The sequence below is a fragment of the Rhamphochromis sp. 'chilingali' genome (genome assembly GCF_963969265.1).
Source record: "Rhamphochromis sp. 'chilingali' genome assembly, chromosome: 21".
Classification (NCBI taxonomy): Eukaryota; Metazoa; Chordata; class Actinopteri; order Cichliformes; family Cichlidae; genus Rhamphochromis; species Rhamphochromis sp. 'chilingali'.
The window spans coordinates 13,017,083-13,035,004 of NC_137949.1; the positions used below are offsets into that span (position 1 = coordinate 13,017,083).

The following is a 17,922-nucleotide window of genomic DNA, read 5'->3' on the forward strand; positions in this document are numbered from 1 at the left end:
AACATCAAGGCATTCCCAGGCCACCCAAGAAATATAATCTCTCCAGCATGTCCTGGGTCTGCCCCGGGCCTCCTCCCAGTGGGACATGCCCTTGAACACCTCACCCTGGAGGCGCCCAGGCTTATAATCATAATCAGTAAGAAATCTTGACCAAAGTTAGAAATCAGCCAAGACAAGACAGGATATTACATCTAGAAAATTAGCTGAACAGGACTGGACTATTCTCACAGTGCATCTCTTTATCCATACACTCGTCATAAAGAGTCCAGCTCATATAATTACTACTGGCAGTCTGTCTTTGGAGCATCGGAGCACTTGCATGATTGTAATCTTGCATTAAGAGACAGGATAATCGACACGGCGTAACTCAGATCTGAGTCACTTGCTGTGAAGCTAATTATAAACCGAGTCAGACCTACATATGCTGCGGCTTCAGCTTGTGAAATCAAGAGTGCTGTGTGCTCCAAGTTTACTATATGAATAGACCAGCCCATCTCATTCACACACTGAGGGCGTCCATTAAAGCGTGGCCCACATTCATTCAGTCATAGCTGTCGACGCGGTGAAGCCTGCGCAGTAACGGCGGTGCGTTTGTGCGGCTTTGTGATGTGACTGAGCGGCCAGACAGGATATAAACGGCTCTAATACTACACCATGTCTTCGTGAGTGTCTGTGTAAAGCAGCACATAATAGATGGCGGCATAAATTGTGTGCCGAGTGTTGGTGCGTGACAACAGGCTGTGCCTCAAGGGCACAGCTGGCTTACTTCACTGTGAAAATATTGATTCTCTGGGGTTTTTTCTGGCTTCATTTTTCCACACTAACATTTGCAAAAAAGGGTAAAAATAAATCCTTAAAGCCCCGCTCCACTCAGAAAGAGGTTTGGGGTTTTGTGCGTTTCACTGTCACTGTGCAGACAATGGTGATAGGTTGCTGTCTTGCATATGCTGCATATATGTTGCAAACCTTTCATGTGTGGCTTGATGTACAGCCAACAACAATACAGCTGCAATTTTGAATTCTTATTCATTATTCCAAAGCAAAGATTATTCATTCTCTTATAAGGAGCTTTTGCACAGTTTGTAAAAAAGACATATTTTACAGTATCTATGTGTGGAGGATACGTTTATAGACAATTTTGGCCGTACACGACGTGCACAGGTAATTTTTTGAAACTAGTCAGTGAAATTATACATGTCGACCTGATAAAATTGTAAATGTGCTGTTTAACAAAGTAAGAATTCTGAATGATCTCTTTCTAGCTCTATAACACAATAGTGTGACATTATGTAATTAGTGGGATCTTTGTCAAATGTTTTCTCACCCTTCGTCTGTTCTCAGAGCGAGTTCTCCCTCAGGAGTTGTTATTGTTGGATCTCCTTCAGCAGTGGGGAGCCAGGAGGCCCGAGGTCAGCTTCTACCTCAGACACTGCCCTTCCTGGACACAAGGTACAGCAAAACAAATACACATACACACTGAATTCATTAAAGCTCTCAGTAAAAACTACGTTTATATCCAGCTGTTGGTGTTAAACCAAAAAAAAAAAGGATTTGGGGGTATTATTTGAAGAGAACGTGGGAAAAACACGGTATAAGTGCTGTGCATGAGGTTTAGAGGTGAGTTCAGGGTCTCGGTCAGTAATTAGCCAGATAAGATGATTAGAGTTACATAATGGCAGGGGTGTGACGGCGAGGGGGCAGACAAATGCTGCTGAAACGCCAGGCGATATTCTGCCAAAACAACTCTTTGATGTGCTGGCAGCCATAAAGAAGAACTTTGTGAAACCAGGCAGGCGAAATGACCCGATTTTCCCCCGTAAACTTCTTAATCAACGAATGAGCGATTGTGTAACGTTTGTTGAGAGTTACCGGCCAAAGCATTCATCAGCAGGCATGTACTGGCGTCACTGTAGCGCTGGTGTGTTTTTGTGCCTGCGTCTGGTGCTCCCCACAGGGACGGGACAACCTCACCACCTGCTGGTTCCCGTCTTGCCCCTCAGTCATTAAAAAGCTCAATTATCATTCATTAGAATCTCATTATTATCGTCTGTTAGCGAGCTGTGAAGTCTTTTCAGAAAAATTAATTAATCACCACCAAGTTTTTTTTCATCTTGGCTCAGCCCATTAAAGCTTTCTCGTGTCTGTTGAGATTTTTTCATTATGGTGTCTGGATCTCAGATTTTATCCAGTCGCAGTTCATATGCCAGGAGATCTGTGGTAACATAAAAAGAACAGCAGCTCATTTGGTCTGCTGCTGTGGAGCGCTTCTCTCTCCCTGTGGTCCGCCTGCTTCTTTAGTACAGATGTGGTTTTGAGCTGTGAGCGCACGTAGCTACAGAAAGAGTAACATCATCTGTGCTTGTAAGGGATGGATTTGTTGGTGCAGCCCCCTGCGGCAGCCAAACTGTCCCACACTTCTGCTGCCAGCTTGTGTTTGGCTCTGCACCTAATACAATAAAACAGCTTCTTAAATGAGCCAATAGCTCTCCAGGGACTGGAGCATCACATTACCCTAATGCATTACCTGCTCCTAGGCTAATTTAGCTTCATCTGCCCTCAGTGCCTTATTGAAGGTGCCTGTGGTGAGTTTGCACTTCCTGTGCAAGGATATCACTTTCCATCATCAAGACTTCTGTAATTAATCCACATTACCTAAAAATTATTGGTCCGTCCATGGAGAGCAAACTGGTCTTATTTGAATGGAACAGAGGTAACTTAATAGAAGCAATATGGCCCACAGCACAGATTGTATATGAGTGATGGATGTAACCAATGTGTGCTTGGTCACATCCATGGTCCAAACAAATATGTTTGAAAGAAGGATATAGGCTAACGTTTGCAAGATGCATGCACAGGCTGTGAGTATCACAGAAACACGACTAGAATTTCATTAAGCAGTTCGTTAGTTCAGGTTAGCATTCAGAAAACCAAATTATTTTTAGATATCTGTATTAAACTCCACCACTTGGTGCAGTCATTCATTCCCAACCCAGAGAAGCAACCCTCCTCACCTCAAAGGGCGCCATAGCTCATCATCAGACTAGGATACCTCCTGGATCCCTCTGAGGTGAGGTGTCTCAGCATGTCTGCTGAGTAGGAAATCCTGACACTTCTGGAGTGATTACATCAAAAGGAAGGTCTGAGCATTTCTTCTCAGACCGCTTTCCCGCGATAAGAGTCAGATTATGGATGGACTGATGGATCGATGTCCCACGGTGAAAACCAAAGTGCAGAGTACACAGTATATTTAGTTATTGATCTGCTTGATGTGAACTTTCTCTCTGCTGGTGCTTAAATACAATTTTAACTACTTTATTGAATGGGGAGTGCTGCTGTGGCTGCTTTATTGGCTGGAGGTGAAAGTTGGAGCTGCCTGGGATTAGCCCAGATTGAACCTGTCTCATTTGAGCTTAACTCTTTGAGCGATCGTGGCTCAAAGAGTTGGCAGTTCGTCTTGTAACCGGAAGGTTGCCAGTTCGAGCCCCGGCTCGGACAGTCTTGGTCGTTGTGTCCTTGGGCAAGACACTTCACCTGCCGCCTACTGGTGTTGGCCAGAGGGGCCGATGGCGCGATATGGCAGCCTCGTTTCTGTCAGTCTGCCCCAGGGCAGCTGTGGCTACAAATGTGAGTGAATGAATAGTGGGATTGTAAAGTGCTTTGAGGGCCCCGAAAAGCACTATATAAATGCAATCCATTATTATCTTAGTAGATCTAAGATGAATCCTGCAATTAATAGATTAAAAACAGATAAATACAGAGCTACATAATTACATGTAATTAAGTTATTTTAAGGTATTAGTAAGAGATCCAAAAATGTTGAATGATCAACATTAACATGAGTATAGATTTGTAGAGATGAAGAGGATCATCATCAGCATGCAAAAAAATATCTTGTTTGCACAGAATCTGTTTGAAGTGCTGTTGTACTATTATGGTTTCTTATGACCAAAATTGACAAAATTGATAAAGCCCTCTCCAAGTACAAACTCTTCTAAGACCTCAAATGAATAAGGCAACTCTACCCGATCAAAAGCCTTCTCTGCACCCATGGACATAATAAGCTCCTGTATCTTATTCACTATAGAAAACAGGATAATTATAATTTTCTCATGTTTGTAAGAGGTGCTCTGTTTTTAACTAAACCAGTCTGGTCTGATTTAACTAAGAGAGGGAGATAGTTCTCGAATCTTTTAACCAGGATTTTGGGGAAAGTTTTGCCGTCAACATTGGTTAAGCTAGTTGGGCGATAAGAGCCTCACTCGTCAGGGGGTTTATCTTTTTTGGATCTCAGGCTATAAAATTAACTTTGATAAAATCAAGAGCAATGCCAGTTGGTTTTATAGTAAAACTTCACATCCATCTGTTTCCCCTTTCTTCTGGACTGACTCTGAATTGACACCTTCTTGAGGCACAATTTGACCAGAGTGCAAAAAGAAAAAAAAAAGGAAGGACCTTACAAGATGGATGAATCTGACAGCTTCATGGATGGGTAGAATAACTCTTATAAAGATGAATATCCTGCCAAGATTACTTTATTCTGTTCAGTTGTTACCACTATATATTTCTAAGATAGCAAAAGAGACTGAAAAAAACTTTTCTAAATTTATTTGGCAAGGGAGAAGACTGTGCAGCTCTCTGCAGAGGTTTATCCTTCCCTAACATTAGACATTATAATTGGGCATGTCATGGCAGGCTCATCCATGAGTGGCTTTACTGTTATCTTAAACTCCTTTTGAGAAATGGGGATGTAATGCCTTTGATTTAGTAGGAGAGCTTACATGTAGAAAATAAACCCAGCTTCAAAACGAAAGACAATCCAATTCTTCCAAACACAATGATAAGATGGCGAGATATAAACAGACATAAATTGGTAGGAAGGATTTAGTTACCCACATTACACCTCCTCTCAGCAAGAGAGATTTTCTCCCTGCTTGTATTTGGATCCTGGTGCAGAAAAGGTGTCAAACTAACAGCAGACCTGTTTGATGAAAATAACAAACTTATGACCTTTGCCCAGTTTCAAAATACCTTTGGCCTTCCTCAGAAAGATTTTTATGCATATCTTCAAATTTGTCACTATGTGACGTCGCAGGATTCCTGCTCACTTCCAGGCTCCATAGAAAATTATTGTGAAGTTTGCTTTAAATAAAGGTTTTATTTTGGGTTTTTACAACATCCTGCAGAAATAATATAATCACAATGCTGGGAATGTTCTCAGGATGATTTACAGAAAGCCTATGGTGAGGATATTTGGGAGGTTTAGTGTAAATGATCCCATTCCTTATTTCTAAGTAATAAATAAAGGAATTCAATATAAGATAATACATGGAAAATATGGTGTCCTGTGGTGAATCAAATACATTCCAACAGGTCACCCCCTAGGAATGTGTATTCACTGTTTTTGGGAATGCCCTTATATTTCCAAGTTTTGGAAATATGTAGTTAAAAGATAAGTGGAGTTGTAAAAAGTAAAGTTTGTAAAGATCCTGGGCAATTTTTATTGGGGCTGCCCAGTGATCTATGTGCTGACTAGGGATGGGTATCGTTTAGGTTTTATCCGATACCGGTGCCAAACCGGTACTTTTGAAACGGTGCCGGTGCTTAAACGGTGCTCAAACCGGTGCTTAAAGAATGGAGAACACCAACTTTGTCCAAAAACCTCTCATGTTCAGCTGTTTTTTTGTGAAAAGATAACAATGTTAGCCTTTTCTGCAGCTATGGGGCATATATGGTATCACTCTTGGCTGGAAGCAGTGCTTAAACAATGGAAAAAACACAAACTTTTTCCAAAAACCTCTCAAGTTTAACTGTTTTCCACTTTTTCTTTGGTCATTTTAGCCTTTTTGGCCAGGGTGAAGGGAGCATCTGCCATCAAACAAGAAGACAGCCGCATGTATCTATGATGATGTTTGCTAGTTCACCTTACATGCATTAATGTAATAACGTGGTTAGCCTACTCAACGTAAATTACACACGAACAACATTAAGCTACTGACCCAGAGAAGAACGGCTGCTGCTGCCGTCATCATCCTCATCATTTCTGCTACACTGGCAGAGCTAGGGGCCAGGACTCTATTCTTCGGGTTTTTGGGGGATGTTGCTCCGGCTCCGATAACTGGCAACCCACCCGCAGTAGATGTGCACGGTGTGAGGTCTCGCAGCAAGCTATCAAATACGGCGCATTTCTGGGCTTTTAAAAAAAACGCTATGCGTCGCCAGGTGTTTCATCGGATTTGAGGTGTTACCTCCTTTGACAGTATCACAATCAGCTTAAAGCACTTGTTGCTGCTGAGTTTGCATATTTTGCTGTGAAGTACAGCCAGACTTTTGACCGGTCCTCCTTGGACATTTTTAATCTGTAGCTCTGCTCTAAAAGAACGTACATACCTGGCCCCGCCTACTATCCTCGGAAACGTAAAATGATTGGCTAGAATCTAAAGTGTATCACAGCTCAGGAAAAAAAAAGCACCGAAATAAAGCACCGAAATGTGCGCTGCTTTTCGGTCTGGTTACTACCGTTTATGTCAGAACCGGTGCCATGACGGTACCCATCCCTATTGCTGACATCCTTAAAGGAGAGCTTACATTCAACTGAAGATATTAATATGTCATAATAATTAATTATGACATATAAGGACAGATAAGTGGATCCCTTTTTTTCTTTTTGGGTGCAAAAAAAGGATTTTCTCTCTTTTTTTTACTATATTGTTATTGTTCTTTTTGTGAACACCAATTATGTCGTCAGTATTTGCTGTAAATATTCTCTATTTTGAAAATACAGTGTTAAAATAATAATAATGATTAGTATGCGGTGGACGGGAAAAGAAAGCAGATTTTCACATCCTGTTCGTTTATCCTTGCGATAAGGCGAACACGCGCGCTTCGGTGGTTAATTAAGGCCAAGGCTCTGTTTCTGTGTGTGTCAGTCACATGTCTGCCAGGTCACAGGGCTCAGCACACCCAGGTCCAGTTTTAATATGCTGTTTCAATATCTCTGCACACTTTTCTTTTCATTGTTCATTTATATGCAGGAAGTCAGCAGCCTTTGGAGCAGAGCTGGACCACAGCAGCAACAGCAGAAAGTGCTAATGACAAGGTTGGCACACACACACACACACACACACACACACACACACACACATGAGGAACACGACAGGCCACGTTCTGCATCTCCAATTGGCTCAACCTCAACATCCAGGCTTTCATTGTCTCCTGAGATTTTGATTCTGTACAGTTACAGCATGTTTATACACACAGTCTATGTTTTGTATATGTAACTACAAAAAATATATATCATGCAGTTATTTAAGCATGACATATCAGAGGTTTTATTTCTAAAACTGCAGGATTCATACTGATGTGCATGCACCAAAAGAATATTCTGATTTATTAAACTGGGATTGTTTCTGTTCCTCTGAAGCTCCACGTTAGGTTCAGGTTTGTAAAATTTCATCAAAACACCTCTGTTATAAAATTTGAAGATGAGGACTCGGTGAAGAGCTGCAGCACACAAACAAACATCCACAGCTTTGAGACCATCCATGTCAGTTATGACTTCCTTGATTCCAGATAGCACACGGCCTCTTCAGGCCACAGCTTTGGGCTGTCTGTGGTTTAACCTGCAGCCAGTTTGGCATAGCGCCATCATGGCCTGTGGGTTTTGTCATTGTGAGGTTCAGGTTATTTCTCCTTGTTTAGCTTCTGTTTAAGGTTTTGTGTTTTGCTTGGATTTTGCGTTCTTTGAGTTATTAATCTTCTCCCGCATCTTCTTCGTCGTCATGATTAGTCTCTCGTGTTTTGTATTTAGTTTTACTTCTTTTGTATGTGATTAGTTTTAGCTGTGCCCCATTTCCCACCTGTTTCCTCTTCCATTGATTGCATGTCTGTGTGTTTGTATATAGCCTCAGTTTCCTGTTGTTTTTGTGTGTGTTAATGCCCTGTGTGTGCTCTTTCCAAGAGTTTGGAGTGTTATTTTTGTTGACTTAATTGAAGGTTAGTTTTCATTTACTTTGTTTTGTCTGCGAGTCCTGCATTTGGATTCTGCTTACTGCTAGAAACTGTGGCAAGAGCAACAACTGGAAAAGGAGGGAAATCGTGGCCTGTAAAGGTAAAGTATACTAGCACAGAGGTGACAAACATGCAGCCCGGGGGTCAAAAGGTCACCTGGATGTCTTTGCAAGAATGGAAAATGCAGTTTATTCTCATTTGTTTGTTTTTTTAATAAGCTGCACTGCTGCTCCTGGTGATGTCATGTCAGCAGTCTTTTGCATACATAGAAATATCTGGAAAGTCAATTCTAGATCTGAAATGGTTAGAACTCAAAATTCAAAGTCAACATGTTTTTGCTTTTGCAGATTCGCTGTGATTTGCAAATGTAATAATACATGCTGCTGAAATTAACTACTCGGGCTGTTTTTGTAAAATGATGAAGAAATGATGTAAGCATTAAAAGACACTTTGGTTATCATGCAGCAGTTTTACAGGTCCGGCCCACTTGAGATCAGATTGGACTGAATGTGACCCATAAACTAAAGGGATATCTGGCAATCTAAAAGGGTTAACCAAGCTTGTTTGTACCGCACATATTGGTGTTTCATGCATGGACCAATAGAGATACACTAAGTGTTTATTGGTGAGCTTTAAAAGTGGATTTGGTTAGTCATACCCTCTGTTTGCAGAAATGTTCCTATAATTTATTTTGATAGCTTTTGGGTTGACTTTCAAAATAAATGCAAGAAATAATCCCAGTCAGCGAAGGATAAAAGACATCTGGCTCTTTAAACTTTCCTTAATAGCATTTAATTTGAGGAATACAAAATAAACCCCGTAGTCGCAGCGAAGTAATTGTATGAGTGTGTCTTTGTGAGCCAGTATTCCCACACGTACAGCACAATGCATGTACACGTTTGCGTGTATGTATTTGTCTGTGTGTGTAGTGCAGCGGATTAGCCGGGGGATTAGTGACAGTGATGATTGAACTGTTCTACCAGGAACAACCATGCGAGCACACAAACACAGCACATGCACTATACACGCACACTGTAATTGCTGTTTATAAATTCACAAAGAGAAAAAAAGGGTAATTAGTCTTTTGTCACCAGCCTGAGTCAGTCCTTCAGCTAACCATGTTTTGCTTTGCCAGCGTGCCTTATCCTGTTATCTTGAGGTCATGCAGTAAAAAGAGCAACTGACCTCATGTTTGGTGCTTTTAATTTGTCACTAACAGCTATTTTGAACCATCCAAACCATTGTGTTTCAGCACAAACTGCACATTTGCTTTGTATATCTGGGTTAGGCCTCGGCTAGCCAGTCATAGACTGTTTTTGTGCGTATTGGTGGTGGTCAGTCTGCTGGATGGTCATCCTCTGTGTGTGTGTGTGTGGGTCAGTCAGTGAAGGTAGGATTAGCTTGGTCCCATGACATAACCAGGCTAAGAGGATTGCTAGTGAGCCAAACAGCTCCTCCTCCCTCGTCTCGTCTTCCTTTCACCTCACACACTCCTTCACACTCTTAAGGTCTCCGTGTTTCTTCGTCTTCATCCTTGAACATTTGCTTTAAAGCAAAAAGATCTGAGGCACAACAAGACAGAGGGGGTGAGTTTTGGTCCATTTCTTTTTATATGTGTGTGTGTGTGTGTGTGTGTGTGTGTGTGTGTGTGTGTGTGTGTGTGTGTGTGTGTGTGTGTGTTTGAAGCTACGTTGATGCGATTTCCACTTTTTTTTTACCTTTTCACTTTAGATGAAACAGTAGAATAACTCCACCAAACAGAAGCCAATCTGAAGGTGACTTTGAGCGAGTGAATAATTGTGTATAAGCTTGTTTTCTCCTCCTTAAACTTCTGAGAGATATTCTCTGACTCTGGTTGCACTCACACACATTGGCTGGATACTTTACGAGCAGTTTGTCTATGTGTCAGGGTGGAGCGTTTGGCCGTGTGTCTCTCTGTGTGTCAGTGAATCAGTGTGGTTTACATCTTGTGAAAACAGGGTGTGGCTTCTTCTTGCTTGACTGTGTTATTTTGTCTGTGTGTGTGTGCGTGTGTGTATGTGTGTCAGCCTTACTTTGGGATTTGGAAGCGTGTCTCCGAGTTGGGGTGTAGCTGTTGGCGCTGTGTAATCATATCCAAAAGCGCTCACTCACTTACGCACACAAACGCACACCAGATGCTGTTTCTTGCCACAGGATGATGTAAAGATGACAGCGATGTGTGAAAGAGATCGGTGTGTAGTAGTTTTTAGAATTGTTATTCACTAATGAATAGTGATTCATCCTTTAAGTTTTTGACTGCAACAATCCAGGATAAGTGAGTATTCCCTGTTTTCTTTAAAAAGTAGACCAGACTTTGTCATTCTCCGACAAAAAAGGACAAATACACGAGCTCCAAGAGCAGCCTAGTAAAGTCAGTCGAGTAAAGAATAATTTATATTTGATGGTTATATTTTACAGATTGTAGTGACATTTTTACCTGTATTTGTGGTTCCTGGATGATGATTTTAGTTGTGATATTTTCATCTACGCCACAAGGTTTTCAGTCTATCCATCATTACGTGTGTGCACAGCTACAGAGAAAATCATGTAGAGTTTCATTTATGCCTCAAACTGCTCAGATTTTTTTTAAGTATTTCTGAAGACTTTACCACAACAGCTGGATCCACATGTTTGATTTGGCACAGATTTATTGTTATATATTTTAGATGTTGGATGCCATTCTGATGCAGCGTTTTCATTTATCTGAATTTGGGACCTGCAATAGAAGATGACTGGCTTGTGAGGCTGGGTTTGTGTCTCCTTCTGGTCTGAAACTGGTAATCTTTTGTGTGTAAGGCATATATATTAGGCCCCAATCACAGGAGTCTAGAGACCAGCCAGTGACGCCTTGACAATCACCAGTCATTAGGAATAAATATGTATTCCCCAACTGGATTTTGGCGCTGGACTTTCCTATCAGTCACTAAGTGAAATTGGTTGCAAAAAGGTTTGTAGTACAGCAATGAAAACCTCTTTGCAGTTGTTTTGGCCACTAGCAGATTGACCTGGTTGCCCACAGTTTGAAACACAAAAACACGACACATCAAGCAGTTGTGAAACTGTGAAAGGTGTGATGTACCTTTTGAATTGTGTTGATTGTAGCAGAAAGCCACACCTTTCTCTGGAGCTCGGAGAGTAAATGGCGAGCGTTTGCAGACAGGTCATCGTATGGATCAATGTGGATTATGGATCGATTTTACCTGGCCAGCAACCTCCTGTACCCACTCCCTGGTTACCGAATTTCACAGTTTTCCCCAATAATCTTTGGTGGCCTGAAGCCTTAACTACTGCAACACGGAGCCACAAGTCAAAAAACACTGATAGACATTTAATTGTAAACTGAAAGTTTTTGAAGTACTAACTCTGTTTGTTGGTAGCATATAATAGCTATTAGCATACACCAACCTGGTCAGGACCCAGCTAGTTTCTAACAGTATTAGGGAAAGGAGGGCATGGCTGTCTAATGACCAGTCCAGATGGGGCTGGTTGGGAAATGTGTTAAAATTTTATGCTCGCATCTCAGGGAAAAAACAAATCAAGAGGATTCCCTCTGACACATTTGGCATGGCTCTGAGTGGTGCATTTTGTTAGCATATACTGTCCTGCTGTTAGCCAATAGTACTGATGCATAATAAATTACAGACGAAATTAAATTTTCATGCTGACATTAACTGCATCAAGGAGCCGTCTGTGTCCTCAAACTGTGCCGCTCTTTGAAGGACTGACACATACTCTAAATTAGAGATGGTCGCTGTGTTGTTTCACTTTATTCTGTTTAGGAAAAACATGTTAGCATATAGTTTCTCATCTGACTGACACAGTGCTAGTTGCTCAATAAATGAGTAGCTGTTACTACTTAATGCTGGTGTCTTGCAGGCCTTTCCCTTTGCAGCACACTCTCTTACAAACCTCGCCCCTGACCTCAGAGTAACCACGAGGGCCGTCACACACTTTGAGTTAAGGCACAGAATTCAGTTTGCTGATCCTGCTCTGTGTAACTCAACCCCATCCAGCTGCATGTGGGAGCGCTGCTGTGGGATATATTAAGCAGTCAGGTGTGTCTGAGCGCTCTTGACCAAACACACATCAGGGGATGTGTTGATTTAAATTAATATGAAGCCTTTCAAAGTCCAGGGTCAGGGGCGTTTGCGGACTTGAATTGCCTCCTGTGACGCAAGTCCAGGTGCTGCTGTGCCGAAGCTTCCTATACTCTTAAATTAAATGCTGTTAACTGCTTTGCCCAAGGACACAGTCGGGTCACATGATGGACAAGTTCAAAGATGAGCTCTTTCAGTTATAGGATGTTTGCAGCCACCAGGCCACCCTGCTGTGTGGATGTTGGTTACTGAAGCTCTTCTGATAACAGAGCTTTCCCCTTTGGTCCGGCCTGGGGCTTCAGGAATGTCTGAAGGCTGTTATTGTAAATTTAGAAAAATATTTTTACTGGAGGTGCACAGCAGATGGGCAGGGGATGGGTTTTATTACTGGAGGGACCTATGATCAGAACAATGTGTGTGTTTGTATGCATAACTTTGAGCACTGTTGAGAAAGGCAGTGTGCACACACTAAGAAGGTCAAATATCTCCATGTGCTTCAGATTATAGGCACAATTGCACCATGAGAAAGTAGTTTACAGCTGAAAAACACACACTGCTCAGGTTGCCAGGGTTGTCTGACACCAAATATTACTATCCAAGCCTCAAAGCCACCCCCTGCTGTCATCAAAGTAGCCCAATTTTGTTTGCCCTAAACTAGGACTTCTCCACCAGTTAGAGCCAACAAAACTGACAACTGAGCAAAGCAGGTGAGCACCCACATGGTTGAGATCAAAACCCAGATCACACACTCTACTGCCATCCAGGCATGTAGATGTTTAATCATTTTTTCAAGAAGGAAACGTGGCACAGCATAAAGAGCACGTCAGAAACTTCAGTCACCTTCAGATCACTGTTTTCCACCTGGACCATGAGTGAGAAAGCAGCTCCTCTGTCTATCAGGAGTCCACGGCACAAATTGCTCTTTTCCAGTCTAGAACTGGTTCCACATGTTCTCACCAAAAACAAAAAGTTGGGTAACTTCAATGAAATGAAAATCAGGACAGATAAGTGGATCCAAACTTCTATTAGTAAATATTTTGTTCTCGTTATTCTGTAAATGTGGGCTGTTTCTGAAAAGACACCAAGACAGAACTGGCTCTGCACTGGCACAGCAAAGTGTTGGTGGAAAAGGGTTTTGACAGCCAAAATGTGGATCCTGGAGCCAAACAAAGCACCAGAACACCTCCATCTAAAAGCAAAGTCCAAATATGGATCTTTGAACATCCTAATGTTGCATCTATAACACTGTATCCACAAAAATATTGAAGCTCTTTATTGAAATCTTTGTGTTATGCATTATTAAATGAGTGATGCAAACCTGAAACGGACTATTCACCTGCTATAAAACATTTAGAACAACAATACAACAATGCAGGCCGCAACAAGAAAACACTTTAAATGTAATTGATGTTTAGTTACAGAAGTAACTAAGTTAAAAGCTCTGGTATCTCCCTTAAACTTACCCAACTTAGAAGAATGCCCTGTGATCCTCTTCTTAAAGTGGCTGCAGACTGAACTCATTGATGGCACCGGTGCAATAGTTAATGTTCTTGGTGTTTCCATTGCAGTCTGCAGATACTAGCGTCAAGATTTCCATTTCCTTAAAAACCCAAGTAATTTTGCCAACCTTCCCGGAGTCACTCATAGAAAAGAGGTCACGTTTTAGTCAAGTTTGGAAAAACATTGTAAGAATTAAATTATTGGGAGATCTGAGCTTCAACTATTAAACTGTTAAAAGTAACATTTTTGCTATTTTTTGCTATTTTTTTTTCTATTTTTGCTATTTTTTGCCACAACAACCTGGTGCTGAATGCCCAGAAGACAGTGGAGATTATTGTGGACTTCAGGAAGCACACAGCTCCACTCCACTCCACTATAAAGCAATAAGCAACTGTTGCAGTGACAATGATACAAAGTTTCCATCCATTATAAAGAAATAACACTCACATCCTAAAGTACAACATGTTAAAATCAGTGTTGCTGGTTATAAATAGTTGACATAGCTCAATATACTATACACACAGCACAGTCACGCCCATGGAGGGCTGCACCCAGAACAGGAGGAATAACAAATGTGTGTTTGTCTGTGTGAAAGATGAAAATGTGTGATGCAGCAACTGAGTCACATGTCACTCTGTTTGTGTGTGTGTGTGTGTGTGTGTGTGTGTGTGTGTGTGTGTGTGTGTGTGTGTGTGTGTGTGTGTGTGTGTGTGTGTGTGTGTGTGTGTGTGTGTGTGAATGAAAATATGACGCAGCAGCAGTCAGCTGTTAACTGTATAGTGTGTGCGCCATGCATACTACCACAGCCATTGATCATCTTCACCTTTTTTACACCACACATCTGGAGCAGGAGGCAGAGGTTGATGAGAGCAGCTAGTGCCCCATCAGGCTGTGGTGCAGTGATTTTCCTTCTGAGAGAAAGTAGGAGAAAGAAAAAGGGAGGTGTGAGAGGAGAGAGAGGGAAAGAGAGTGAGAGAGGATGTCGCTGCAGCAAAAAGCCAGCTGCAGAGAAATGACAAGGACTGAGAGAAAGAGAGATGAAAGAATACAGATATGGAGAAAGATGGGGCTTAATAAGCAGAGAGAAAAGTGAAGGAGGAGTGGAGACGAATAGATGAAGAAAAGGTTGAGGTCGAAGAGACTGGAAACTGAGAGCAATAACAGAAAAAGAGGGTGATACTGAAAGAAAACAGAAAACGAGGGCGGCGAGGAGTTCCTTCTCTTGTTTCGCACCTATTTGTGTTTTTTCATGTTTACTGTGGCAGTTGAAAGCGGTGTCACATCGGTGGGATTTGCTCTCTGTAAAAACGTCACATGAGAACGCACTAATAATCGAGAGTTTTTATGAGAGAGAGAGAGAGAAAGGAGGAGAAGGGAGGGTGTGTGGGCCGAGCGAGTGAGGGAGAGGAAGAGCGAGTGTCGTAAATCTCAGCACATCACCAGGCGGACGAGAGGGAAAGTTGTGATAAGGATCGCTCTCATTTCCTCCTCTTTAAGCGGTTCTCGTGCAAGCCTCTGGCAACGCTTTTCCATCAGAAAGCATTAAGGTCCGGCGTGTCTCTGAGACGCTTGTGAGGATGGAATGGAATGAGGTAGATTTGGTGCAGGAATTTACTGTTGAAGGACAATGCAGCAAAATTAAAGTCCGCTCCTGCAGGATCACATGGGACAGCCTGCAGGTAAATACAGCACAGTGGGATGCTGGTAGGAACTGCATGTTAACGTCAGCGGGGGGCTCGCAGCAACACAGTCTGCAGGATGTGTTAGAGTGTCTTAACAGCATGAGCGGCATGACACTGTGGCTAAGTGTCAGGTGAATTTTTAACTTTCCTGTAGCTGGAGTGCATGTTCCCATTTGAATCAGTGGAAAGCTAGAAGCTGAAGCATTTAGAGGACTTCAGTGGCAGGAAATCCCAGGAAAACTGTCTCACACACTGCTTTGACTGACAAGCGATCCTCAGCCTCAGTCCTGCAGACGGAGGTTTTTAAACTGAGGAAGTCAGCAAAACTGCTCAGGGTGTTTACAGAGCAATACGTATCATGTTTGCTTTTCTGAAACCAGCTGCAGTCGAATCTTCAGAGCTTTTTCTAGATGCTTCTAAAATGTATTTGCGATGGCTCCAAAATGTGAAAAGTGCTGATGCATTGCAGGGTTCTAGTTTAGTACATTTTCAAATAACACACACGTGTACTCCTGTGCAAACACTCGTGATACAAAAGCAATAGAAAGAAAACAATTACTTTTCTTGCTTAAAGGTAAAATAGGAGCAGGCTCGGCTGTGATGGAGAGCAGAGGCAGAAAAAAGATGACAATATAATTTAATGAATAACGTGAAAAATGGAACAAAAATCATACACGGCAGGAAAAATTTTACTAAAACATATTCAAATGAACAGCTCTAAAAGGTCCTCAGTGCTGGCAGTAGTAGGATTGTTATGCATGTAGCATGAGAAAGAATGCTGGCAACTCATCCAGGTGACTGTACGGGCATTAAGCTGCAACTGGAAACGAGTCCATCATCATGCATGACTTTGAAACTGACTGCTGGTCACTAGTGGGCATTTTAGGCTCTGGTTGCCTTGGTAAGCCACTAATGTATTTACCATGAGGTCATATGTCAATCAGTGGCATCCTGCACTCTGTGGAAGTTGAGAGAATTTATCTCAGGTCCTGCCACATTATGTCACTAGGTGCCTGAAATCTATATATGGTCTCTGGACGGCTTTATATCAGAGTAAAAATGAAGTGTATACTCACTTTAGGTGATCAGAGCTGTGCCTGAGCATGTTTGACCCCCAAAGTCAGACCATCCATCCGTTCTGCCCTGTCTGACTTTAACAGGTGGGTCCGAGAGGACATGTTGTGCATGTTGTAACTATGTAGAACTTCAACATTTTGGCACCAACAACAGCATTTCTGAAGTTTAACTGAAAATCGCCATGTTAACAAATTCATAAATCAATAAGGCAACGAGAAAGGCCGATGTGAAATGACACCAATTAAAGCATAAATACATAAACTCATGAACCTCACGATGCTCTGCAAAAGCACTTTTCTTCATGATAAAAACGCAGAGCGTGCACTAAAAGAACGAGGAACTGAGAGGAGAGAGAGAAAGGAGCAGTGGTTTCAGCAGTGGACAGAAAAGACTGAAGCATGCTGTTGCACAGTTTTAGTTTAGTCTGTGTGGAGGGGAGGCTATCAGGCTCAGGCATGGCACAAGACAAGTGTGCCTAGTCTGACTGCATCCTTCATCAACCACGTATGGTTACTGCATGTAAGCATAAAAACTGCTTTTTGCTGCTTGTCTGAAGCCCCACCCTGTAGTTCCATCTATGCATTATATACATTTTAAAGGGATATCAGACTGAAAGGGCTTAAAAAATATAAAAAATCTTAAAGTGTCTTATGCTGATTGGCTCTGAAATTACTCTTGAGATATGAGAAAACAATGCAATTATTGTTGCACATCAAAGTGAGGAACCACAGGATCCCAAAAGTCAGCAATTAGCTAATGATATGTGGCGACACTGCCTGGAAAACCTTGTGTATTGTGCATAATGTCACTGTCTAAAACATGATGTATTGCAGTGGAATACACTATGTGTGCATTATGTTTTATGTAGATTTACATAACTCGGTCCACGGTCTATAGCACAGTGTGGCTGTCAGGGCTATTAATCACCAATACTGATATTTAGCATAGCACTAGTGCTGCCAGAGTTAGAGCTTCCAGTAGTTAAATTGATGATGATTTTAATTTGTTTCACTGATTTCATAACTTGTGTCATAACCCAAGGGCGCTGTTCTGGGTAATGGAGTTATTCATCAGCGCCTCCCTTACTCATGGCACATCTAAGTCTCCACTTAGACATCAATATTTTTTCACACATTTAACAAAATTTGCAGTGGCCTCCGTCCTCTTCGACCCTAATTTAACGTTTGGAAACTATTTCTGTCTTATCACTGGGAAAAAAAATCATTTTTACTTGAACTACTCAACCCTTACTCCAAGTCCCATTAAATGCCAGTAACAACAGACTCTTCTGTCTCCAGTTTCTGTGTCCGATAATCGGAGCAGTCCCCAAATTCAGGCCACTGAAGTACTGCCAATAATCATTTCAAGTCAAACAGACACCAATGTAGCTCTCACAGAGAAGACTGTAGATTATTTAGATAAAAAGACTGATTTGGGATTTTTTTTCCTTGAGCGCCATCAAAAAAAAAAAAAAAACGTCCATGGTTTCAAGCAGACATCTGGCAAAAACCTGCAATGATCAGAACTCAGAACTCACA

The 17,922-nt window shown here is 41.8% G+C and overlaps 1 protein-coding gene across 4 annotated transcripts in view; it reads left to right on the top strand.

Annotated features, from left to right (window-relative positions):
- Nucleotides 1–17,922, top strand: part of LOC308389426 (apoptosis-stimulating of p53 protein 1-like) — a 56,796-nt gene that overhangs the window by 16,284 nt on the left and 22,590 nt on the right. For 3 of the 4 annotated variants that reach the window (XM_080870832.1, XM_080870831.1, XM_080870833.1), the window contains exons 3-4: nucleotides 1,342–1,449; nucleotides 7,032–7,096. In XM_080870832.1, the coding sequence (XP_080726958.1) occupies nucleotides 1,342–1,449; nucleotides 7,032–7,096 (173 nt within the window). Of the gene's footprint in view, nucleotides 1–1,341; nucleotides 1,450–7,031; nucleotides 7,097–9,491; nucleotides 9,594–17,922 lie in introns of those variants that run through there. The other variant, XM_080870834.1, reaches the window with a different exon arrangement.